The 27,404-nt window shown below is 46.4% G+C and overlaps 1 protein-coding gene across 1 annotated transcript in view; it reads left to right on the forward strand.

Moving 5' to 3' along the window:
* The first annotated feature begins 13,684 nt into the window (after positions 1-13,684).
* LOC136624598 (cell surface glycoprotein CD200 receptor 1-like) overlaps positions 13,685-27,404 on the forward strand; it is a 44,207-nt gene continuing 30,487 nt past the window's right edge. Inside the window, exon 1 of the mRNA XM_066598557.1 lies at positions 13,685-13,802. Coding sequence (XP_066454654.1) covers positions 13,742-13,802 — 61 coding nt within the window. The 5' untranslated portion in view covers positions 13,685-13,741. The remainder of the gene's footprint in view (positions 13,803-27,404) is intronic.

The following is a 27,404-nucleotide window of genomic DNA, read 5'->3' on the forward strand; positions in this document are numbered from 1 at the left end:
GCACCTCATCGGTGGCCCTTATTGACTAGGTATCAGCCCTGTAATTGGGCCCACTTTGGCCGCTATGGAACGGAACCAGCTGCGACTACAGGCCTTCCCCCATTGGAGAACCTGCCTATGACCCCTCCCTCATCCAAGGGGCCACCACACTGACATTACATATTAAGGAATAATACTCATACATACTATCTACATAATTACCACCATGCCGTACACATAAATATTGCTAACATATTGTTCAATTTCTGAATACAATGCTCACTTTGATAAAGCGTGTTTTGCCCTTTCCATGACATGGAGCTGCTCAGCTGCCTGGCACTTTAGTAGGATTGGACTGACATTTTGCCATCTCAACAGAGGGCACCGACAAATCTAGAAACGTCAACACTTGGACTCTTGCATGAGCCCTTGTTTTATCCTGTGATAAGAGGGACCACCCCAGTTTATAGCACATGGGCTCTCTATTCTCTTATTATCTTAATATTTCTAGACCAGTCTTTGCAATTATATTGCACTCAGGTGGAAATTTTAGGGGGGAAGTAAAGAGGACAATTTCCAAGAACCCCAATTATCTGGGGAGAAGGGGAGGACAGGACCCCTAAAATAACTTGAGTTTAGCATCTATATGTAAACGCTGGACCACTTGGGACTGCCGTTACAATCTTTACTGCCCTAGACTACCCTGGGGCTTTACCTTTAACCCTTTCATTGCATTGGACCACTTCGCTTTTACCATTAACACCTTCACTATTTAAAGGGGGTTTTCCATAGCTTAAAATAGCTTCACAACCACTCTGTCCTTTCTGGTTGCTGCTGACCAGGACATGTGACTGCTGCAGCCAATCACTGGCTATAGAGGGTCACTGCTGTGGTCAGTGATTGTCTGCAGCAGTCACATATCCTGGTCAGCAGTAACCAGGAAGGGCAGAGTGAAGCAATTTTTGGGGGAACCCCTTAGAGCATTGTAGGGGCGTGGTATTTGTGCACTAAGAAAGCAGTATTGTGGGGTGTAACATTAGTGCAAAAAGTCAGATTTATCCTTGTTTTATGAATATATTTTGCAATAATAAGTGTAATTGTCTAAAACATATCTTGGTGAGGGCCTAATTTTCTATAAAATTGGCCATATTGCACTACACTTAAGGCCCATTTACATGGAGCGATGATAGCTCAAAAATTGCTCAAATGACAGGTTGAGAGACAGCTTTGAGCGATCATTTTTAGAGATGAGCGAGCACGCTCGTTTAAGGCTGATTCCCGAGAGAGCATTGGTCTTTTTGAGTAACTGCTTACTCGTTTGAGCACCAATCTCTCTCTCTCCCCCCCTCCCCCTGCATGGTGCTCAGAACAGTAAGCAGTTACTCGAAAAGACCAATGCTCTCTCGGGCATCAGCCTTAAACGAGCGTGCTCGCTCATCTCTAATCATTTTGCAAAAACTATTAAGTAGCTACTCAGCTACTTAATAGCTTATTAGTGAGCAAATGAAGCCTTTAACTGAATGCAGTTAATTGCCCGAGGCCTCTTATCTGCTTTCAGCTCCATTGTTCTCCCTCAGGTTCAGTAGCTGAAGCAATACTATCAGTACTACCCGCGGAGAACTCAGCATGCGGTCCTGATAAGACCACATGACGATTTTTAGGCTGGCTGGAATTTAATGATCAACTAGCAGTGCACGAAAAGTGCATGATGGCCGTGTGTTTAGACGCGACGATTATCTCTCAAATGATCACTTTTGAGCAATTTTTGAGCGATCATTGTTCTGTTTAACCCCTTCCCGCCCCATGACGTAAGGGTACGTCATGGGAGCGGGGTACTTCCCGCAAAATGACATACCCTTACGTCATATGGATAGCGCAAAATCATAGCAGATCTCGCGCTAACCCCTTCCTTGCCGCAATCTAAGCAGATCGCGGCAGGGAAAGGGTTCACAGAGGGAGTGTGCTCCCTCTGTGACTCCTGCCGGGCTCTCGCAATATTATCGCGAGAGCCCCGCTGGTTGCTATGGCAATAGGACGCCAGATATCGGTGTCCTGTATTGCCATAGCCTAAGATCGATATAGTAAGCGATAAGGCATGGCAGGAGAGACGTCCTGCCATGCCTTATGGCAGCGATCTGCAGTCCTGCAGTAAAAAAAAAATTTAAAAAATTTAAAATCACATATTTGGTATCGACGCATCCGTAATAGAGCTCTGTCCATGGAAAAATAAAAAAAAGTTATAGGACTTTGAATGCAGTGAGTTTATAAAAAAAAAATAATTTCCAAAAAAAGGGGTTTTATTGTGGAAAAGTGGAAAAACCTAAAAAAATATAAGAGTTTTGGTATCGCTGTAACCGTACCGGCCTGCAGAAAAAGATGTAGTGTGTCATTTATGCTGCATAATTAACGCTTAAAAAAAAAAAAATCTATGGCAGAATTGATACGTTTTCTCTCCCTACGATCATAAAAAAAATAATAAAAGTTTTACAGTGTAGTCTATGTACCTAAAAATGGTACCAATAAAAACTACAGTTCGCCACGCAAAAAGCAAGCCCTTATACGGCCGCGTCGATGGAAAAATAAAAAAGTTATGGCTTTTGAAAAATGGAGATGAAAAAAATACCAAAAATCGTTTGGTCCTCAATGCCAAAATAGGCCGTGTCATTAAGGGGTTAAATGGGTCTTTATACAGCACTGTGCTGATTAGACTGGCAAGTGTTTGCTTATGCACCAAGTGTTTATATGTATGATCTGAGCATACCCCCTATAAAATCCTACATGCATACTGGATTCCTTCCAGCAGTTTCAGCAATGATCAGACGTGACCATGGTGACTATGTAATTATTCTAATTTCTCAGTTTATAACTTCTCCTCCATTATCAACCTATTCTTTCCTTCTCCCTGTGGTCAGTACAGCTTTGTGTAAAACTATTGTAAAAATCATCCTTGGCTCATATTAGTGAATCTACTGCTTCAGTTTTGAGTCAACAGTTTCCGAGAGAGACCTCTGAAGCTTCTGGTGGTGACTCCTATTATTAGACTCTTGTTATATGGCTTGCAATGAACTCATGCATGAAGGCACTTCTGTTCAATACCGGTTTTGGTTTCCTGTACTGAATATACTCCTTGCCCATAATGATTACAGGGTGAAACTACTCAAGTGTGACAGCAACCAATAAGATGAACTTTCAAGAAAAACCTTTACCATTTAACTCCTTCATGCCACAGGGCATAACTGTATGTCCTGGCTGCAGGATACTTAACACAATAGGACATCACCTTACACCTGTGGATAGAGGGAGATCGGGAGAGATCCTGCGCCATCCGGCAGCAGGAGCCAGCTGTCACCGACAGCCGGCTTCCCGCTGCAACAGCGGAGGTGCATAAGGACAGCGACCCCCGTTGTTAACCTCTTACATAGCACAATCAATATAGTGCTCCCTCTGTGACGTCATCTGATCCCCGTGATGTAATCGCGGAGAGCCAACAGGTTGCCATGGCAACAGGATGCCAGATACAGATGTCCTGCTCTGCCATTGCCTATGATCGCTATTGCAAGCAATAAGGACAGAAGTCCTGCAAAGCTTTATCATAGCGATCATAAGTTTTATGGTACAAGTCCCCTACAGGGACATAAGAAGTGTATAAAAAAGATGAAAACAATGTAAGAGAAAAAAAGTTTAAAAAAGTTTTAAAAAACTCTTTGTGCTTTTAAAAAATCAAAATCCTACATATTTGATATCGTCATATCCGTAACGACTCCTACAATAAATTGAACACATTTTTTATCCTACACTGCAAAAAGCGTAAATAATCCCCTAAACTGAAGCAAATTTTTTTTCATTTTGCCTCCCAAAAAACACAATAAGGCCGCCTGAAGACGGGCGGAAATTCCGCAGCGGGATTTCCCGTGGAATTTCCGTCCCTGGAAGCTGACATAGGATTGCGTTAACAAACGCAGTCCTATGCAGACGGCCTCAATTTGAAAGAGCCGGGGCCGCGGGAGCAGGTGAGTGACGCGCTGCTCTCTGCAGACGCTCGGGTCGGGTCCCGCTGCGAGAATTCTCGCAGCCAGATCCAAACCCAGCCATCTGCAGGCGGCCTAAAAGAGATACAAAAGTTGCATGTACCTCAAAATGGTACCCATAAAAACTACAGCTCGTCTCGCAAAAAAATAAGCCCTTATAGAGCTCCATCTGTGGAAAAATAAAAAAGTTATAGGACTTTGAATGCAGTGATTTAGAAAAAAAAGAATTTTTATTCTGGAAAAGAGAAAAAAACCTAAAAGAAATAATAATAATTTTGGTATCGTTGTAATTGTACCGAGCCACGGAAAAAATGTATCATGTCATTTATGCTGCATGATTAACTCTGTAAAAAAAAAGGCAGAATTGATGCGTTTTCTTTCCCATCTATCATAAAAAAATTAATAAAAGTTTTACAATATAGTATATGTACCGAAAAATGGCACAATGAAAAAACTAAAGTTCGCCATGCAAAAAAACAAGCCCTCATACGGCCGTGTCGACAGAAAATTAAAAAAATGATGACTTTTGAAAAGTGGGGATGAAAATCCCCCAAAAATCATTGCGTCCTTATGCCCAAAATAGGCCATGTTCTTAAGGGGTTAAAGGGATTGTCTCAAAATTTCCATTATTAAGATATTTCTTTTCATACTTTATCACCTTGGAATTACAAACATTTTTGTGGCATTGTGCTTCAATGTATATAGTGCAGCAGTGTTTATGTAGGACTGTGGCCATAGGGAGTGCAGAGTCCATTCATCATTCATGGTCTTATGTGAACAGTGCCTTAAAGTGACCCTCCAGGTCCCAGGGGAAATCTTGTCCAAGGATTAAAGGGATGCGGTGGGAGGGAGTTATATCACCTGGTGCCATCTTTTACCCCCAATTCAATCACTGACCCACCTGATTGGCTAAGCATCAGCCAATCACAGCCAGCACTCATGAATGTCTGTGATTGGTTCAATCACTGCCATTCATCGAGTGCTGGCTGTGATTGACTAAGCGTCAGCCAATCACAGCTAGCGCTTCAAGGAGGTGGAGATTTTTGAATCCCCGGCCAGAAGAGGAGAAGATCACTGCCGGGGACCCGGGGAGAATAGGTGGCTTGGCTGACAGCGCGGGACAGGTGATGTATGAGTATTTTTTATTTTTGTTCTTGCAACCAAGGATTAGATTAGGTCTTTGACAGTAGGATTTCCTACTGTCAAAATTGCATCGCACGAAAATCACGTTTTCGTGCGATGCGATGCAACAGAGAGGAAGGCTCCATAGGGAAACATGGGCTACAAAACCTCACGAGTAGCGTGCATATCGCCGGACCCGTGAGGTTTCTGTGTCGGGTTGTTGCATGCTACAAAATATCACATGTGTGAAGTAACACATAGGAAAGCATGGGCTTCACATACATGCGATTTGTAGCGTTGTAGCAATGCTACAAAATCGCCCGTGTGAACGAGGCCTAACTGGGAAGGAGAGACAGCTTTGACAGTGAATAGAGAGAAAACAAAATAAAAGAGTTGTAAATATGAAGAGAGGGAGATAAAGAAATAAAGAGATATAAATACAAAGCAGTATAGAGAAAATAAATCCAGAGTAAGCTCCTGGTATATGAATGAGTTAGACACAGGTGTCTACATTGGTGCAATCTAAGTATCATTTATTATGTACTGAAAGTTATAAAGGAAACTACCTCATCTCACTGCCTTATTTAATAATACCGTTTTGCCAAAAAGTAAGCAAAATATCTGGCTCGGTGTATTATTCCACACCTCACCACTCACAACAACAAATTGTGCCCAAGGGCACTGGCGTCCAATCAAAACAAATCACAATTAATTGCCAGCTACAATGAATAATAATAAACTTAGCGCTCAGCATAGTGCTCTGTGGCATCACGACAGTGCTTTGGGCTGGCACGACAGCCATTTCTAGCGACACGACAGCCTTAGGCCGCCTGAAGACGGCCGGGTCGGATCCCGCTGTGGGAATTCTCGCAGCGGGACCCGACCCAAGCCCCTGCAGGGACCAGCGCGGCACTCACCTCTTCCGCGGCTCCGGTTCTTTGATGTGCCGGCTGCCGGCACATGCACACAGCGGAGCCAGCAGCCGGGGAGTGACATTTCTGTGTGGGGCTCGCAAAGCCCCGCACAGAAATAGAGCGTGCCGCGATTTGTTTTTCATACGTGATTCTGCGTGGACAAATCGCGGCCGTCTGCCTAGGATTGCGTCTTCTAACACAATCCTATGGCAGCTTTCACGGGCGGAAATTCTGCGGGAAATCCTGCTGGGGAATTTCCGGCCGTGTGCAGGGGGCCTTAATTGGTGTCTACAAACAAGATTTAGGGCTCATGTACACGGGCAAAATAAGAATTAAAATCCGCAGCGGATTTTAACTCTTCTCCTGCCCGCGGATCCGCACCCCATAGGGATGCATTGACCACCCGCAGGGTAGATAAATACCCGCGGATGGTCAATAAAAGTGATTTTAAAAAAAATGGAGCATGAAAAAATCCGGACCATGCTCCATTTTCGTGCGGGTCTCTTTGGCTCAGCTCGGCAGCAGCGACGTTTTGGCTCCGCCCCTTGTGCGCGTCATCGCGTAGCTCCGTCCCTGTCACATGTGCCGATTCCAGCCTCCTGATTGCCTGGAATCGGCACATGTGACGGGGGCGGAGCTACGCGATGACACGTACAGGGGGCGCAGCCAAAACGCCGCTGCTGCCGAGCTGAGCCGAAGGGAGAAGACCCATCTGCGCAAGCGCGTCTAAAAAAGCAAGAAGACACCGAAATTAGACGGAGCCATGGAGACGGGGACGCCAGCAACGGAGCAGGTAAGTAAATAACCTCTGTATGGCTCATATTTAAAGCACGATGTATATTACAAAGTGCATTAATATGGCCATACAGAAGTGTATAACCCCACTTGCTTTCGCGAGACAACCCCTTTAATGGGTCCACGCGGTAGACCTTTATTAGAAAATGAGCAGTGTGAGCAGGTCCTGTCGTGGATGGCAGAAAGTGCATCCAGCAATCTATCGACCACCCAGAGTTCTGCGCCGTCCACTGCTGCAACTCTGAATCCTCTGGCTGCTGCTCCACCTTCCTCCCAGCCTCCTCACTCCATTACAATGACACATTCTGAGGAGCAGGCAGACTCCCAGGAACTGTTCTCGGGCCCCTGCCCAGAATGGGCAGCAATGGTTCCGAATCCTCTCCCACTGGAGGAGTTTGTCGTGACCGATGCCCAACCTTTGGAAAGTTCCCGGGGTCCGGGGGATGAGGCTGGGGACTTCCGGCAACTGTCTCAAGAGCTTTCAGTGGGTGAGGAGGACGATGACGATGAGACACAGTTGTCTATCACTCAGGTAGTAGTAATTGGAGTAAGTCCGAGGGAGGAGCGCACAGAGGATTCGGAGGAAGAGCAGCAGGACGATGAGGTGACTGACCCCACCTGGTTTGCTAAGTCTACTGAGGACAGGTCTTCAGAGGGGGAGGGAAGTGCTGCAGCAGGGCAGGTTGGAAGAGGCAGTGCGGTGGCCAGGGGTAGAGGCAGGGCCAGACCGAATAATCCACCAACTGTTTCCCAAAGCGCCCCCTCGCGCCATGCCACCCTGCAGAGGCCGAGGTGCTCAAAGGTCTGGCAGTTTTTCACTGAGAGTGCAGACGACCGATGAACAGTGGTGTGCAACTTTTGTCGTGCCAAGATCAGCCGGGGAGCCACCACCACCAGCCTCACCACCACCAGCATGCGCAGACATATGATGGCCAAGCACCCCACAAGGTGGGACGAAGGCCGTTCACTGCCTCCGATTTGCACCACTGCCTCTCCCCCTGTGCCCCAACTTGCCACTGAGATCCAACACCCCTCTCAGGACACAGGCACTACCGTATCCTGGCCTGCACCCACACCCTCACCTCCGCTGTCTTCGGCCCCATCCACCAATGTCTGTCAGCGCACCGTCCAGCCGTCGCTAGCGCAAGTGTTTGAGCGCAAGCGCAAGTACGCCGCCACGCACCCGCACGCTCAAGCGTTAAACGTGCACATAGCCAAATTTATCAGCCTGGAGATGCTGCGGTATAGGGTTGTGGAAACGGAGGCTTCAAAGGTATGATGGCGGTGGCGGCCCCGCGCTACTCAGTTCCCAGTCGCCACTTCTTTTCCCGATAAACTGTCCCAGCCCTGCACGACCACGTCTCCCGCAACATTGTACGCGCCCTCACCAACGCGGTTACTGCCAAGGTCCACTTAACAATGGACACGTGGACAAGCACAGGCGGGCAGGGCCACTATATCTCCCTGATGGCACATTGGGTGAATTTAGTGGAGGCTGGGACAGAGTCAGAGCCTGGGACTGCTCACGTCCTACCCACCCCCAGAATTGCGGGCCCCAGCTCGGTGGTGGTATCTGCGGCGGTGTATGCTTCCTCCACTAAGCCACCCTCCTCCTACGCAACCTCTGTCTCGCAATCAAGATGTGTCAGCAGCAGCACGTCGCCAGCAGTCGGTGTCGCACGGCACGGCAGCACAGCGGTGGGCAAGCGTCAGCAGGCCGTGCTGAAACTACTCAGCTTAGGAGAGAAGAGGCACAAGGCCCACGAACTGCTGCAGGGTCTGACAGAGCAGACCGACCGCTGGCTTGCGCCGCTGAGCCTCCAACCGGGCATGGTCGTGTGTGACAACGGCCGTAACCTGGTGGCGGCTCTGCAGCTTGGCAGCCTCACGCACGTGCCATGCCTAGCCCACGTCTTTAATTTGGTGGTTCAGCGCTTTCTGAAAAGCTACCTATGCTTGTCAGACCTGCTCGGAAAGGTGCGCCGGCTCTGCGCACATTTCCGCAAGTCCCACACGAACGCTGCCACCCTGCGCACCCTGCAACATCGGTTTAATCTGCCAGTGCACTGACTGCTGTGCGACGTGCCCACACGGTGGAACTCTACGCTCCACATGTTGGCCAGGCTCTATGAGCAGCGTAGAGCTATAGTGGAATACCAACTCCAACATGGGCGGTGCAGTGGGAGTCAGCCTCCTCAATTATTTTCAGAAGAGTGGGCCTGGTTGGCAGACATCTGCCAGGTCCTTGGAAACTTTGAGGAGTCTACCCAGATGGTGAGCGGCGATGCTGCAATCATTAGCGTCACCATTCCTCTGCTATGCCTCTTGAGAAGTTCCCTGCAAAGCATAAAGGCAGACGCTTTGCGCTCGGAAACGGAGGCGGGGGAAGACAGTATGTTGCTGGATAGTCAGAGCATTCTCCTGTCTACATCTCAGCGCATTGAGGAGGAGGAGGAGCATGAGGAGGATGAGGAGGAGGGGGAAGAGACAGCTTGGCCCACTGCTGAGGGTACCCATGCTGCTTGCCTGTAATCCTTTCAGCGTTTATGGCCTGAGGAGGAGGAGGATCCTTAGAGTGATCTTCCTAGTGAGGACAGCCATGTGTTGCGTACAGGTACCCTGGCACACATGGCTGACTTCATGTTAGGATGCCTTTCTCGTGACCCTCGCATTACACGCATTCTGGCCACTATGGATTACTGGGTGTACACACTGCTCGACCCACGCTATAAGGAGAACCTTTCCACTCTCATACCCAAAGAGGAAAGGGGTTCGAGAGTGATGCTATACCACAGGACCCTGGCGGACAAACTAATGGTAAAATTCCCATCCGACAGCGCTAGTGGCCGAAGGCGCAGTTCCGAGGGCCAGGTAGCAGGGGAGGCGCGGAGATCAGGCAGCATGTACAGCACAGGCAGGGGAACACTCTCTAAGGCCTTTGACAGCTTTCTGGCTCCCCAGCAAGACTGTGTCACCGCTCCCCAGTCAAGGCTGAGTCGGCGGGAGCACTGTAAAAGGATGGTGAGGGAGTATGTGGCCGATCACACGACCGTCCTCCGTGACGCCTCTGCCCCCTACACCTACTGGGTGTCGAAGCTGGACACGTGGCCTGAACTCGCGCTATATGCCCTGGAGGTGCTTGCTTGTCCTGCGGCTAGTGTCTTGTCAGAGAGGGTGTTTAGTGCGGCTGGGGGTATCATCACGGATAAGCGTACCCGCCTGTTAACCGACAGTGCCAACAGGCTTACACTCATCAAGATGAACAAAGCCTAGATTTCACCGGACTTCTATTCTCCACCAGCGGACAGCAGCGATACCTAAACAATAGGTAGGCTGCACCCGCGGATGGAAGCATCGTTCTCTATCACCATCAAAAACGTGGACCTTTTAGCTTCATCAATCTGTGTATAATATTCATCCTCCTCCTCCTGCTCCTCCTCCTGAAACCTCACGTAATCACACCGAACGGGCAATTTTTCTTAGGCCCGCAAGGCTCAGTCATATAACTTTTGTAAACAATGTTTATACGTTTCAATGCTCATTAAAGCGTTGAAACTTGCACCTGAACCAATTTTTATTTTAACTGGGCTGCCTACAGGCCTAGTTACAAATTAAGCCACATTAACCAAAGCGATTAATGGGTTTCACCTGCCCTCTTGGTTGGGCATGGGCAATTTTTCTGAGGTACATTAGTACTGTTGGTACACCAATTTTTTGGGGCCCTCGCCTACAGTGTAATCCTAGTAATTTTTAGCCCACCTGCATTAAACCTGACATTACCTCAGCTGTGCTGGGCACTGCAATGGGATATATTTATGTACCGCTGGTGGCTTCCTGGGACCCACCCATGCTGTCGGTCCACACGGAATTGTAACTGCATGTGTCCACTTCTAAAGAACCCCAGTCTGACTGGGGCATGCAGTGTGGGCCGAAGCCCACCTGCATTTAATCTGACGTTAGCTCTGCTGTCCAGGGCACTGCAATGGGATACATTTATGTATAGCTGGTGGGTTCCAGGGAGCCACCCATGCTGTGGGTGCACACGGAATTCCCATTGCGGAGTTGTACCTGCCTGTGACTATTTATAAAAAACCGCGGTCTGACTGGGGCATGCAGACACCTTGACAGAATGAATAGTGTGTGGCACAATGGTTCCCCATTGCTATGCCCACGTGTGCAGCTCCTGATGGCGGTGGCACAGGATTATATTTCTCATTGCTTCTGTTCAGCATTGTGGGCTATCGCCCCGCCCCTTTTAAAGAGGGTCGCTGCCTAGCCGTGCCAACCCTCTGCAGTGTGTGCCTGTGGTTCCTCCTCATGAGGGTGGCGTGGCATGAGGGCAGCTGAAGGCTGCGCAGGGACACTTTGGTGTGCGCTGTGGACACTGGGTCGTGCGGGGGGGTTGGGCAGCATGTAACCCAGGAGAAGTGGCAGCGGAGTGTCATGCAGGCAGTGATTGTGCTTTGTTGGAGGTAGTGTGGTGCTTAGCTAAGGTATGCATTGCTAATGAGGGCTTTTCAGAAGTATAAACTGTTGGGAGGGGGGGGGCACTCTTGCCGCTATTGTGGCTTAATAGTGGGACCTGGGAACTTGAGATGCAGCCCAACATGTAGCCCCTCGCCTGCCCTATCCGTTGCTGTGTCGTTCCCATCACTTTCTTGAATTGCCCAGATTTTCACAAATGGAAACTTTAGCGAGCATCGGCGATATACAAAAATGCTCGGGTCGCCCATTGACTTCAATGGGGTTCGTTACTCGAAACGAACCCTCGAGCATCGCGAAAATTTCGTCTCGAGTAACGAACACCCGAGCATTTTGGTGCTTTCTCATCTCTATTTGTTACTGTTTTTGTCTTGTGTGTGTTGGGGAGGAAGATTTTGGACACTGTTGTTCTTCTTTCATATCCTCTTCACAATCCAGTAATGATTGCAACACCACTTTCTTTGCTTGTAATTTAATAATAGGTTCTACAGATACAAAGCACAAGATTCTCCATGGTAATGAAACTTAGTAATATGCCATACATTTCGGACTATAAGATGCACCTGACTATAAGGGATCATTCAAACGAGCGTGTTTATGTGTGTACAATCGTGTGCACATAACCACGCGTCTATTAGAACCATTGGTTCTCTATGGTGTGTTCACATGTCCGTGTTTTACAGACGTACAAAACGCACATACCTGCAAAACATAGGACATGCGTGCACCATAGGTCCGTGGTGCGCATCAATATTGCCTGCAGGGAGTCCCCTTGTCACTGAACACTGTAACAGCACTATCACAGTGTTCAGTGACAAGGGGACTCCCTGCAAGGAGTAAAGAATCCCCTGCCACAGTTGTCAGCTGTGGCAGAGGATCGCAAAGCTTTCCCATTGATTTCAATGAGGCCGCTGCTGCCAGCGTCCCCATTGAAAGCAATAGAATGCCGGAACCCCCGCAGTGATTTTCAAAGAAGAGCTTTAAATATAAGCCCTTCCCTGAAAATCATCCCTAGCTGTAGTAAATAACAAAAAAAATATTTACTCACCTGACCGCCGCTTTTTTTTTTTTTTTTACCATTTTGGGCTACATACGCCTTTTTCATGATCACTTTTATTGCGTGTTTTGTGAGGCAAAACGAACAAAATAAGCATTTTGCCTCCGTTTCTTTATGTGTTTTTTGCTGCGCAGGATCAATAGTGTGCTTAATTTATTCTACAGGTCATTATAGATAGGATGATACCAAATATGTGGGAATTTTAAATTTTTTTATATACATATAGGGGAAAATGTACAATAAAAGGGGTTTTTTTGTAATTTTTTTACACTATTTTTATTTTTTCTTTACATTTCTTATGTACCTATAAACTACTTGAACCACAACAGCTATGATCGCTATGATAATGCATTGCAGGACCTCTGTTCTGCAATGCCCTATTGCTAACAATAGCGATCATAGGCAATGGCAAGCCGGGACACCAGTATCTGGCATCCTGTTGCCATGACAACTTATCGTCCCTCTGTAAGTACATTGTGAGAGTGGGATGATGTCATGTGCTCCCTCTGTAAACCCTTTACATGCCGAGATCTACATGGATGGCGACATGTAGGGGGTTAACAGTGGGGATCGCTGTTATTATGTATCCCTGCTGTTACAAAGGGAGGCAGGCTTTTCCACCTTTGTTTCTGCGCTTTCAATTTTGTGTCATTCACTGTGCAGCATAATTAATATGCAGAAGATGGAACAATGCCACCACAGCACCACCTATTGGAAGGCATCATTCCTGCAAGTCAATGTCAGACCTTTTAAAAAGCCTTGTGAACAATGACTGGGAACACAAGCCGGAAGGAGAAGATAGCCGTGTCCAGACATTGTTACAAGGCCAGTTAAAAAGTCTCACATTGACTTGCCTGAGTCTTGCCTTCTAATAGGTGGCGCTGTAGAGGCATTTTTCCATCTTTCAATTTGCATAAATTTCCCAGAAGAGCATGGTCGGCCTTATAGGTCTCCCCACACTGACTAGGTGCTCTCCCTAAGCAGAAACTATACCCCTTCTGACCCACATAAATAATGTTACCTTTATTTTGTAGGTCAGTACAAATATCACAATGCATGATCTATTAGGCTGCACACATGCACATCTATATAGTGTATCCGTGGATGAGATTATATATATATATATATATATATATATATATATATATACAGATACAAGTACATAAGAGAACAATGGCTTCAAGACCGCACTGTAAGACAAGTTGCATTACGATGCTATATTTAATTGCTATTATAGTGTGAGACTTCAAACAGGAAGTGAAAGGCTGCGTGTTAAAATAGGAACCGTGACACGAATGTAGCTTCTCCAAGGCTGACAGATAATAGCACTGTCGACCCTGCAGTCAGAATATGCAGCTTGTACCATGAACATGTTTCTCTTACTGCTAGTATCCTGTGTTCTCAGTGATATGGCCGCCAGAGCAGGTAGGATACTATTATATTGGTTTATATACTAGATTGTATAGAGATATAGCAGGGCTGAGTGTTTTGGTGCATCATGATATCACACTTAATTACCAATATCTGTAAGTATGCAAAATTTACATACATGCGAATGTACTGACTTTAGGTCATCAATGTGGCAGAGAAAGTTGAACTTTTAGCAGTTTATGTGCGGTTGTATTTAGGGATTACAGGGGTTTTCCAGAATAAAAAAAAATATTCATTTGACCTCAAAATGGAAAAACAGCCAATTTGCAGCTTATTTTCTTAGTCCCCTTTGGTCCATTACCATTGATATCATGCATCGATGGTCACTCCATTTATCTCTCTGTGCGTGCTAATGTGGCCACCTATAGGGATAGCACAAAGACGTCAGGTGACCACAGTCACCACTTAGTGCCCGCACTTGTAACATAGCTATTGTGCTGACTACATTCATTTTTTCTTACTTTGTTGATAAGTCTGATAACTTTTTTATTTTTCCATGGATGGAGATCTCTGAAGGCTTGTTTTTTGCATGATGAGCTGTAGTTTTTATTGGTACCATTTTGGGGCACATGCGGCTTTTTTGATCACTATTTTTGTATTCTTTTGGGTGGCAAAATGAACAAAATAAGCATATTGCCTCCGTTTTTTCATTTTTTTTCACGTTTTGTGCAGTGCAGGATAAATAGTGTGTTCAATTTATAGTACAGGTTATTATGGATACAATGATACCAAATATGTAATACAGTAGAACCTCAACTAACGTCATTAATCCGTCCGAAAGCAATGGACTTTAGTAGAAATCAATGTTAGTTGAGGACCTTATTTCCATAGGAATTAATGTAAATCCAATTAATTGGTTCTAGACGTTCCAAAATACACACCAACCCCCATTTAAGAGAGAATAACTCTGGTCTTTAACCCCTTCCCGCTCCAGGATGTACCGGTACGTCCTGGCAGCCTGGTACTTCCCGCAACAGGGCGTACCGGTACGTCCTGGAGATAGCGCGGGATCACATAAGATCCAGCGCTATCCCGCAGCGGGAGCCGGCTGTCAGTCACAGCCGGCGTCCCGCTGCAACAGCGGGGGGGCATCGGAGATGCGCCGCCCGCTGTTAACCCCTTCCCTGCCGCGATCTAAGTAGATCGCGGCAGGGAAAGAGTTCACAGAGGGATCGCGCTCCCTCTGTGTCTCCGGCCAGAACTCGCGATGTCATCGCGAGAGCCTGGCTTGTCGCCATGGCAACAGGACGCCAGACACTGGCGTCCTGTATTGCCTGTGCCTATAATCGCTGTATAAGCGATAAGGCATGGCAGAGCAGTAGCTCTGCCATGCCTTATAACAGCGATCATAGGCACAGTGTTGTAAGTCCCTCAGAGGGACTCAAATAGTATAAAAAAAAGAAAAGAAAAGTAAAAAAAGAAAAATGTAAAAAAAAATGTAAAAAAACCCCTTTTTTATGCTTTTTCTAATATTAGCATAAAAAAAGGGAAAAAAAATTAAAACCCCACATATTTGGTATTGACGCGTTCGTAACAAAGTGTACAAAAAGGTGAACACACTTTTTATTTTGTACGATAAAAAGCGTAAAAAACAACGCTAAAAAAACAGAGGCAAAATCCTAATTTTTAGCATTTTGCCTCCCAAAAAATGCAATAAAAGTGATAAAAAAAGCCGTACATTCCCCAAAATGGTACCAATAAAAACTATAGCTTGCCTCGTAAAAAATAAGCCCTCATGGAGCTCCGTGAATAAAAAAGTTACAGGACTTTGAATGCAGCTATAGAGGAAAAAAAAATTTCCAAAAAAAAGGGGGTTTTATTGCAAAAAAGTGTAAAAACTAGAGATGAGCGAACGTACTCGGATAAGCACTACTCGTCCGAGTAATGTGCTTTATCCGAGTATCGCTGTGCTCGTCTTGAAAGATTCGGGGAGCGCCGCTGCTGACAGGTGAGTTGCGGCGGGGAGCAGGGGAGAGCGAGCGGGAGAGAAGGAGAGAAAGATCTCCCCTCCGTTCCTCCCCGCTCTCCCCTGCAGCTCCCCGCTCCGTGCCGGCACCCGAATCTTTCAAGACGAGCACAGCGATACTCGGATAAAGCACATTACTCGGACGAGTAGTGCTTATCCGAGTACGTTCGCTCATCTCTAGTAAAAACCTAAAAAAAAAACATAACAATTTTGGTATCGCTGTAACCGTACCGACCCGCAGAAAAAATTTAGTGTGTCATTTATGCTGCATGATTAACGCTGTAAAAAAAAGAAAAAGAAATCTATGGCAGAATTGATGCGTTTTCTCTCCCTGTTATAAAAAAAAAAAAAAAAAATTTACGATATTGTCTATGTACCCAAAAGTGGCACCGATAAAAACTACAGCTCGCCACGCAAAAAACAAGCCCTTATACGGCCGCGTCCACGGAAAAATAAAAAAGTTATGGCTTTTGAAAAATGGAGATGGAAAAATACCAAAAAATCGCTTGGTCCTCAACGCCAAAATAGGCCATGTCATTAAGGGGTTAATATCAAAAACAATAACAATACTGAATGAATATAAAACACAATTGTAAATAATAAATTAACATTTAACAGGTTTTTGGACATTTAGCATACAGTGCTTTGACATAGGACTACAGGGACATCATTATAGCAGTACGTATCACTGTGTTATCTGTGGTTTGACATAGGACTGCAGGGACATCATTATAGCAGTACGTATCACTGTGTTATCTGTGCTTTAACATAGGACTGCAGTATTTATTTGCAAACATTTCTTTACTGTACTGTACTTATCTGTACAGTACATATATTTTGCAGTACGGTGGGGATTCAGGAGGCAGGCAGCGTTCAGCCGGTACTTTGGGATTCAGCTGCTGTACTGTGTCAGGAGGCAGGCAGACACAGCAACGTTCAGCCGGCACTGTGCACTGTGGAGAGGAGAGTAGGCGTGCGCTAATGCAGGAGAAGCAGGAAGTGACCGGCATCAGTTGCGGGCCGGCTCACTGAGCGGCGCCCTTATCTGAGGAATGCAACTGTATTTGAGGGACCGCCGCTGCCATGACGCATCGACTTAAATTAAAAACAGCTTTACTTAAGAGCAATGCTACTCAAGGGTTTACTATATATATATATATATATATATATATATATATATATATATATATATATATATATACACATATATATATACACATATATATACACATATATATATATATATATATATATATATACACACACACATACATATATATATACACACACACATATACATACATACATACAAACACACACACACACATATATATATATATATACATACATATATGCATACACATGCTATTATGAGTGATGTGCTGCTATACATTATCATAGTGATCAGAGCTTTTCTGGTTCAACTCCCATACATGGGCCTGTCAGGCTGTTCACATCTCTATCCGTTTGAGACTAGCTAATCTTACTGCACAGTCTTATATCCATGACTGTTGCAGTATCGAGCTGATATATATATGCAATCTTTCCATCTGGATTGCTATTAGGTCTACCATCCCTAACATTAGCTAAGTTAGCTGTGCGGTCATATATCTATGATTGCACAGCATTTGGCAATCTTTGATGCAATTTCTCTATCATTGCTTGCATCAATTAACACCATCCTGATGATACAGCTTTATTACTGAGCTGTTGAAACGCGTAGATGGTTCCATGTTGATGCTAATTGAGATGGTCTCATTTGATTGAGAATCAGTAGTAAGTCTTTGTATAGACTATCTACTGTTAGCTCATCACTGTGCTACCGAGTGATTTAATAGACTTAGCATCGGGCAATCAATTGCGCCCTTGATGCTGGTTCTATTTGAGCTATCTAAACGGATCTTAATAAGATCAGGTGTTAGGCGATCAATGGACTACTTATAAGTCCTGCCTTTCATACCAGATCTTTCAGTACGGTATAACTTATGAACAGCTATATGGTTGTATCTTTCTGCTGTCATAGTTATAAGTACTTAGTGCTCATTCAATATAATTGTAATAAGAACGAGCACGTTCAAGCAGCCTGGTGTATTGCTGTTGACAGTATATCTGGTTAACAGTTATACGCCATATTTATTGATACTTGGGACAGTGGTTACATATCCTCTTACATATCCTTGTACCACCCAATGGGTTCAATATATACCATTTAATGGTGTAACTCTTGCATGTCATAACCATCATATGATTATGCATAATGTCATTACCACTCTAACATCAGGGGTGTAGCTCTTGTGTCTATATTAATATCACCTACTGTCATAGGTTGACAGTGACAGGAGTTTAATATCTGTAAAAACATCTCTGTTGTAGCGTATATATGACAATCTGTGGGTTTTTTGATCATCCAGCACTCGAATACCCCGTGATCATATCATTGATATCAGAGATATACTAGATCAACCTTTGATTATTGGATGAGACCCAACAGACTAGGGGATATATAGTGCATGTTGGTCAATACAACCTTGCATGATAACCACAACATCACATAGATCCTAGCTATCTAACGTATGGTACGGTGCCATTTGGTCGTGACAGGCACGATATATATCTTAGAATTATCACGCCCTTTTGTATAAAACATTTTAATTTTCTAAATAAAGGTTATATTTTATATTATATTATTTAGTGGTTCCCTCGGTGATCTACAAGTAGAGGACAAGTCTGGCAGATGGGCACAGAGTAATGTAGAAGGAGGAGGACAAGTCTAAAAGGTAGAGCAGAGAGAAATGTAGAAGGTGGAAGACATGTTTAGATGGAAGAGCCGAGAGCATTGTAGAAGGAAGATAACGGGTCTAAAAGGAGCACAGAGTTATGTAAAAGGAAGAGGACTGCCCTAGAGGAGGACAGGTTTAGGAAGAGGAGCACAGTGTAAAATAGAAGGAAGAGGAAATGTCTTGTAGATGGGCACAGAGTATTGTAGAAGGCAGAGGACCAGTTTAAAATGAGTAGCACAGAGTAAAGTAGAAGGAGGAGGACAGGTCTGGAAGGAGGAGCAGAGAGTATTATAAAAGGTGGAAGACAATTATAGAAAGAACGGCATGGTGTAATGTTGTGAGGTTTGCTATAAGTAGTTGAAGAGGACCAAATGTAGCATGTCTGTTTTTGGAAGTACTTGGATTCCCAGCAAATAACAATTCTGGAGCATCTTTTCTTTGAACTCTGCTTTATGCTGTTCCAGTTTTATTCCTAGAATTTTATGAATAAATAGCCAACTGGGTGTTACCATTTCGCTTTTCAAAGAGGTGTTCGCCCTACACAGTTTGCCACTGCCAAACTAATTGGTCAATGTGAGAGTATACAGGTAGATCTGCCAACTGGTAACACCCAGCTGTCAATTTATTCATAAATTTAAGTCTATGAGAAAATGCTCCAGAATTGTTCTAGTTTGGGGAATATAATTATTCACTGAATCTGACATGTTAGAAGAGTGAGCAACTAAATATAGAGTGTGTACCATACAGATGCAGCAAACTTTAACATTAGTTTTATCGTGCTATGAAAACTTTTTGTGCAACAGTTTGTTTACCCTTTCAGTTATTTTAGCCCCTTGACGACCGCCCATATGCCTTTTGACAGTAGCCTTTAAGAGGCTTTATTGTGATCTACCGTCTCTTAACACCGGCTGCATCAGAAGCCTGGTGCGACCGTGGCATATAAAATACTGACAGAGGGAGGGGGCTCGCCCTCTCACCCATAGGACCCCTACAATGGGATCCAGACAATTTCTTATGGCATCCGGAGGCTTGAATATGGCCTCCAGATCTGCCAGCTATGGCGACCTAGATGAGCTTCCTAGTCTTCGTAATACAATACTATACTGAAGGGATATTCAAGTGCCCTAGTGGGACAAAAATAAAAAGTTTAAAAAAGTTAAAAAAAAATAGTAAAAAAAAAAAAATAAATAACAAAAACGTCACCCCCCCCCCCCCCCACTTTACTATGTAAAAGAAAAAAAAACAAAAACACGTGGTATAACTGCGTCTGTAATGACGCTGAGAAAAATGTTATTAGATTATTTAACCCGCACGGCGCACATTATGAAAAAAAAAAATACAAAAAACATTTAGTAAATAGCTAAATTTTGTCTATCCTGCCTTACAAAAAAACGGAATAGAAAGGGATTAAAATGTCGCATATATCAACAAATGGTACCATTAAAAGGTACAATTCATCACACACAAAAGAACTCCTTTCACAGCACCGTTGACAAAAAGAGAAAAATTTTAGGGATCTTTGAATTCAGTGATAAAAAAAATACAAGTGTGAAAAAATATATATATCAATTTGGTATTGACGTAACCGTACTGGCCTAAGAAAATAATTTGACATATTATTTCTGCTGCATGGTGAACACCGTTAAAAATAAGGAAACATGCCAGAATTGCGGATTTTGTTAGTCTTGTGTCTAGAAAAAAATGGAATAAAAAGCAATCAAAATGTTATATGTTCCCAAAAATTAGATAAATGAAGACTAGAATTCAACCTGCAAAAAACAAGCCTTTATAGAGCTCCGTGTTGGAAAAATAACAATTCTTTGGCTCTTTGAATGCAGTGAAACAAAAGCAAATCTTAAGGAAAAAAAGTTTTTTTTCTATAAAAAAATAACAAAGCATACAAAACCTGTATGAACTTGGCATCACTGTAATCATACTGACCCAGAGAATAATGTTATCACATTCTTTATTTTGCACACTGAACGCTATAAAAAATGCAATCCAAAAAACAAAGTAATAAAAGTCATAAATACATTATATGCACCCAAAAATTATGCCATTAGAAAATACAACTTTTCCCGCAAAAAAACAAGCATATGGCTATGTAAACGGAAAAATAAATAAGTTGTGGCTCCTGAAAGGCAACCATGAAAAAAAACTGAAAATTTACTTTCCTTTAAGGGCGCCCACCCACTGGCGTTTTTTTACCTGCGTTTTGCGTTTTGCGTTTTTCCTGCACAGGCATAGAGATAACATGTGTTCCTGTCCACTGGCGTTTTTTTTGCGTTGCGTTTGCGTTTTTAACATAGGAACTGTCAGTTGCATATGTGTCCTTATTTTTCTCCTAATGCACCCATGAAAGTCAATGGAAATTAATGGAAAAGCCGCGAAAACGCCGCGAAAAACGCCGCGAAAAACGCGCGGAAAAATCGCGGGAAACGCGGCGAAAACGCTGCGTTTTTTCCCCGTGGAAAACGCAAACGCCAGTGGGTGGGCGCCCTTAGGCCCATTTAGACAATGATTATCGCTCAAAATTTGATCAAAAGTAGCGATGAGCGAACGTACTCGTCCGAGCTTGATATTCATGCGAATATTAGGGTGTTCGGGATGCTCGTTACTCGTAACGAGTACCACGCGGTGTTCTGGTTACTTTCAGTTTCCTCTCTGAGACGTTAGCGCGCTTTTCTGGCCAATTGAAAGACAAGGAAGGCATTACAACTTCCCCCTGTGACGTTCAAGCCCTATACCACCCCCCTGCTGTGAGTGGCTGGGAAGATCAGATGTCACCCGAGTATAAAAGTCGGCCCCTCCCGCGGCTCGCCACACATGCCTTGTGAGTTAGCTGAGGGAAACTGCTGTTCTATTGGAGTTGCTGTAGGGAGAGTGTTTGTAGTGTGTGTAGGCTTCAAGAACCCCAACGGTCCTTCTTAGGGCCACATCTACCTGTGTGCAGGCTGCTGTTAGCAGTGGAGAAATTTATTTTTTTTCTCAAAATCGGCAGTGCAGAGCATTGCACCCGGCATTAGGGACAGAAGTGGTGCTTAGGCAGGGAGAGTGTTAGGAGTGAGTGTAGCCTTCAAGAACCTCAACGGTCCTTTCTAGGGCCACATTTAACTGTGTGGAGTACTGTGCAGGCTGCTGTTAGCTGTGTTGCTTTTTTTTTTTTTTCTCAAAATTGGCAGTGCAGAGCATTGCACCCTGCATTGATACTACAGGCACAGAATTGTGTAGGCAAGGCCACAACACAGTTATTAGTCATTGAATAGGCACAGTGGGCCTTTCCTTTTAAACAAAAGGGAAAAAATTATATTTGCCCTGCCTCTGTCAGTCCTAAGGGCTCTGGGTACGTGTGTGCTGCATGGAGAACGTAGAAAAATCAGACGCAACCAGCTACGGTTGAGTGCAGCCTTGCGCCAATTTCTTTCCTGCCTGGGAAATACCTGCTCTGCCACAGTTAATAACTCTGCAACAGTAAAGTTCTGTGACACTTTTGCAGGGCCGCCACACAGTTATTAAACTTAGTAGTATTCATTGAATACACGCAGTGTGGCTTGTCCTTTGAAAAACAAGGGAAAAAATTGTATTTTGGCTGCAGGCTTGCGCCACTTTCTTTCCTGCCTGGGAAATCAAATCACTGGTAATACACCATGCTGAGGGGTAGGGGTAGGCCTATAGGACGTGGACACGGGCGAGGACGCGGAGGCCCAAGTCAGGGTGTGGGCACAGGCCGAGCCAGTGTGGTGGCCAGGGGTAGAGGCAGGGCCAGACCGAATAATCCACCAACTGTTTCCCAAAGCGCCCCCTCGCGCCATGCCACCCTGCACAGGTCAAGGTGCTCTACGGTGTGGCAGTTTTTCACAGAGACGCCTGACGACCGACGAACAGTGGTGTGCAACCTTTGTCGCGCCAAGATCAGCTGGGGAGGCACCACCAACAGCATGCGCAGGCATATGATGGCCAAGCACCCCACAAGGTGGGACGATGCCCGTTCACCGCCTCCGGTTTGCACCACTGCCTCTCCCCCTGTGCCCCAACCTGCCACTGAGATCCAACCCCCCTCTGAGGACACAGGCACTACCGTCTCCTGGCCTGCACCCACACCCTCACCTCCGCTGTCCTCGGCCCCATCCAGCAATGTCTCTCAGCGTAGCGTCCAGACGTCGCTAGCGCCACAGTTTGAGCGCAAGCGCAAGTACGACGCCACGCACCCGCACGCTCAAGCGTTAAACGTGCACATTGCAAAATTGATCAGCCTAGAGATGCTGCCGTATAGGCTTGTGGAAACGGAGGCTTTCAAAAGCATGATGGCGGCGGCGGCCCCGCGCTACTCAGTTCCCAGTCGCCACTACTTTTCCCGATGTGCCGTCCCAGGCCTGCACGACCACGTCTCCCGCAACATTGTACGCGCCCTCACCAACGCGGTTACTGCCAAGGTCCACTTAACAACGGACACATGGACAAGCACAGGCGGGCAGGGCCACTATATCTCCCTGACGGCACATTGGGTGAATTTAGTGGAGGCTGGGACAGAGTCAGAGCCTGGGACCGCTCACGTCCTACCCACCTGCGGCGGTGTATGCTTCCTCCACTAAAGCACCTTCCTCCTCCAACGCAACCTCTGTCTCGCAATCAAGATGTGTCAGCAGCAGCAGCACGTCGCCAGCAGTCGGTGTAACGCGGCGTGGCAGCACAGCGGTGGGCAAGCGTCAGCAGGCCGTGCTGAAACTACTCAGCTTAGGAGAGAAGAGGCACACGGCCCACGAACTGCTGCAGGGTCTGACAGAGCAGACCGACCGCTGGCTTGCGCCGCTGAGCCTCCAACCGGGCATGGTCGTGTGTGACAACGGCCGTAAGCTGGTGGCGGCTCTGCAGTTCGGCAGCCTCACGCACGTGCCATGCCTGGCCCATGTCTTTAATTTGGTGGTTCAGCGCTTTCTGAAAAGCTACCCCCACTTGTCATACCTGCTCGGAAAGGTGCGCCAGCTCTGCGCACATTTCCGCAAATCCCACACACACGCTGCCACCCTGCGGACACTGCAACATCGGTTTAATCTGCCAGTGCACCGACTGCTGTGCGACGTGCCCACACAGTGGAACTCTACGCTCCACATGTTGGCCAGACTCTCTGAGCAGCGTACAGCTATAGTGGAATACCAACTCCAACTTGCGCGGCGCAGTGTGAGTCAGCCTCCTCAATTATTTACAAAAGAGTAGCCCTGGTTGGCAGCCATCTGCCAGGTCCTTGGAAAATTTGAGGAGTCTACCCAGGTGGTGAGCGGCGATGTTGCAATCATTAGCGTCACCATTCCTCTGCTATGCATCTTGAGAAGTTCCCTGCAAAGCATAAAGGCAGACGCTTTGCGCTCGGAAACAGAGCCGGGGGAAGACAGTATGTCGCTGGATAGTCAGAGCACCCTCCTGTCTATATCTCAGCGCATTCAGGAGGAGGAGGAGGAGCATGAGGAGGATGAGGAGGAGGGGGAAGAGACAGCTTGGCCCACTGCTGACGGTACCCATGCTGCTTGCCTGTCATCCTTTCAGCGTGTATGGGCTGAGGAGGAGGAAAAGGAGGAGGAGGAGGATCCTGAAAGTGATCTTCCTAGTGAAGACAGCCATGTGTTGCGTACAGGTACCCTGGCACACATGGCTGACTTCATGTTAGGATGCCTTTCTCGTGACCCTCGCGTTACACGCATTCTGGCTACTACGGATTACTGGGTGTACACACTGCTCGACCCACGGTATAAGGAGAGCCTTTGCACTCTCATTCCCGAAGAGGAAAGGGGTTCGAGAATGATGCAATACCACAGGGCGCTGGTGGACAAACTGATGGTAAACTTCCCATCCGACAGCGCTAGTGGCAGAAGGCGCAGTTCCGAGGGCCAGGTAGCAGGGGAGGCGCAGAGATCATGCAGCATGTACAGCGCAGGCAGGGGAACATTCTCCAAGGCCTTTGCCAGCTTTATGGCTCCCCAGCAAGACTGTGTCACCGCTCCCCAGTCACGGCTGAGTCGGCGGGAGCACTGTAAAAGGATGGTGAGGGAGTACGTAGCCGATCGCACGACCGTCCTCCGTGACGCCTCTGCCCCCTACAACTACTGGGTGTCGAAGCTGGACACGTGGCCTGAACTCGCGCTGTATGCCCTGGAGGTGCTTGCTTGTCCTGCGGCTAGCGTCTTGTCAGAGAGTGTGTTTAGTGTGGCTGGGGGAATCATCATGGATAAGTGTACCCACCTGTCAACCGACAGTGCCGACAGGCTTACACTCATCAAGATGAACAAAGCCTGGATTTCCCCAGACTTCTCTTCTGCACCAGCAGACAGCAGCGATACCTAAGCAATACGTATTATGCACCCGCGGATGGAAGCATCGTTCTCTCTCACCATCCAAAACGGGGACATTTCTGCTTCATCAATCTGTGTATTATATTCCTCCTCCTCCTCCTGCTCCTCCTCCTGAAACCTCACGTAATCACGCCGAACGGGCAATTTTTCTTAGGGCCACAAGGCTCACTCATATAATTTTTCTAAACAATTTTTATACGTTTCAATGCTCTTAAAAGCGTTGAAACTTTAACTTGAACCAATTTTTCGTTTAACTGGGCTGCCTCCAGGCCTAGTTACCACTTAAGCCACATTAACCAAAGCGATTAATAGGTTTCACCTGCCCTCTTGGTTGGGCATGGGCAATTTTTCTGAGGTACATTAGTACTGTTGGTACACCAATTTTTGTGGGCCCTCGCCTACAGTGTAATCCAATTAATTTTTTGCCCACCTGCATTACAGCTGACGTTACATCAGCTGTGTTGGGCACTGCAATGGGATATATTTATGTACCGCCGGTGGGTTCCAGGGAGCCACCCATGCCGTGGGTCCACACGGAGTTGTAACTACATGTGTCCACTTCTAAAGAGCCCCAGTCAGACTGGGGCATGCAGTGTGGGCCGAAGCCCACTTGCATTAAACATGACATTACCTCAGCTGTGATGGGCAATGCAATGGGATATATTTATGTACCGCCGGTGGCTTTCTGGCACCCACCCATGCTGTGGGTCCACATGAAGTTGTAACTGCATGTGTCCACTTGTAAAGAACCCCAGTCTGACTGGGGCATGCAGTGTGGGCCGAAGCCCACCTGCATTAAGCACGACATTACTACCTCAGCTGTGTTGGGCAATGCAATGGGATATTTCTATGTACCGCCGGTGGCTTCCTGGCACCCACCCATGCTGTGGGTCCACAGGGAATTATAAATGCATCTGTTTCCACTTGTAAAGAACCCCAGTCTGACTGGGGCATGCAGTGTGGGCCGAAGCCCACCTGCATTAAGCACGACATTACTACCTCAGCTGTGTTGGGCAATGCAATGGGATATTTTTGTGTATCGCCGGTGGGTTCCAGGGAGCCACCCATGCTGTCGGTCGACAGGGACTTCACAATAGGGAGTTGTACCTGCCTGTGTCTATGAATTAAAAAGCCCGGTCTGACTGGGGCATGCAGAGACACGTTGACCGAATGAATAGTGTGTGGCACATAGGTTCCCCATTGCTATGCCCACGTGTGCAGCTCCTGATGGCGGTGGCACAGGATTCTATTTCTCATTGCTTCTGTACAGCATTGTGGGCTATCGCCCCGCCCCTTTTAAAGAGGGTCGCTGCCTAGCCGTGCCAACCCTCTGCAGTGTGTGCCTGCGGTTCCTCCTCATGGCAGACGCACTTCTAAATAGACATGAGGGCGGTGTGGCATGAGGGCAGCTGAAGGCTGCGCAGGGACACTTTGGTGTGCGCTGTGGGGGGGAGCGGGGGCGGTTGGGCAGCATGTAACCCAGGAGAAGTGGCAGTGGAGTGTCATGCAGGCAGTGATTGTGCTTTGTTGGAGGTAGTGTGGTGCTTAGCTAAGGTATGCCATGCTAATGAGGGCTTTTCAGAAGTAAAAGTTGTTGGGAGGGGGGGGGGGCCCACTCTTGCCGCTATTGTGGCTTAATAGTGGGACCTGTGAACTTGAGATGCAGCCCAACATGTAGCCCCTCGCCTGCCCTATCCGTTGCTGTGTCGTTCCCATCACTTTCTTGAATTGCTCAGATTTTCACACAAGGAAACCTTAGCGAGCATCGGCGAAATACAAAAATGCTCGGGTCGCCCATTGACTTCAATGGGGTTCGTTACTCGAAACGAACCCTCGAGCATCGCGAAAAGTTCGTCCCGAGTAACGAGCACCCGAGCATTTTGGTGCTCGCTCATCTCTAATCAAAAGCCATCTTTTGAGCGATAATCGCTGCATCTAAATGTGTGCCCATCTTGCACATTTCATGCACTATTCATTCATTGCTGACTTCAAGCCAGCTTAAAGTCAGCGATGTGTCTTATCAGACCGCACACTGAGTTCTCAGCGGGATATCGCTGATAGTATTCTTTCAGCTGCAGTCCCGCTTGAGAACAAAGGGGCTGAATGCAGATAAGAGACCTCCAGCTGTTATCTGCATTCAGCGAAAGGCTATATTTGCACACTAATAAACTCTTAAGAAGCTGAGTAACTACTTAAGAGTTTATACAAAATGATCGATCAAAACTGTCACGCAAACTGACGTTTGAGGGAATTTTGAGCAATCATTGTTGCGTCTCAATGCGCCTTTAGGGGTTAAATAAGTTGTGTTGGATAAGAGAACAATTGCTTTTCAATGGTTTAAGGCAAGTTAACTCATCGTAGAAAGTTATTACAGACAAGTTAAATCGGTATAGTAAAGGGGAAGGTGGTGGAGGCCTCAGATTAGCAGAGACCCAGAGCTCCGCTACAGTTATAGTACTACACACATAGAAGCTGGAGGGCGTAAATGTCACCTCTTTGGCGGAGG

The sequence above is a fragment of the Eleutherodactylus coqui genome, chromosome 4, assembly GCF_035609145.1.
Source record: "Eleutherodactylus coqui strain aEleCoq1 chromosome 4, aEleCoq1.hap1, whole genome shotgun sequence".
NCBI lineage: Eukaryota > Metazoa > Chordata > Amphibia > Anura > Eleutherodactylidae > Eleutherodactylus > Eleutherodactylus coqui.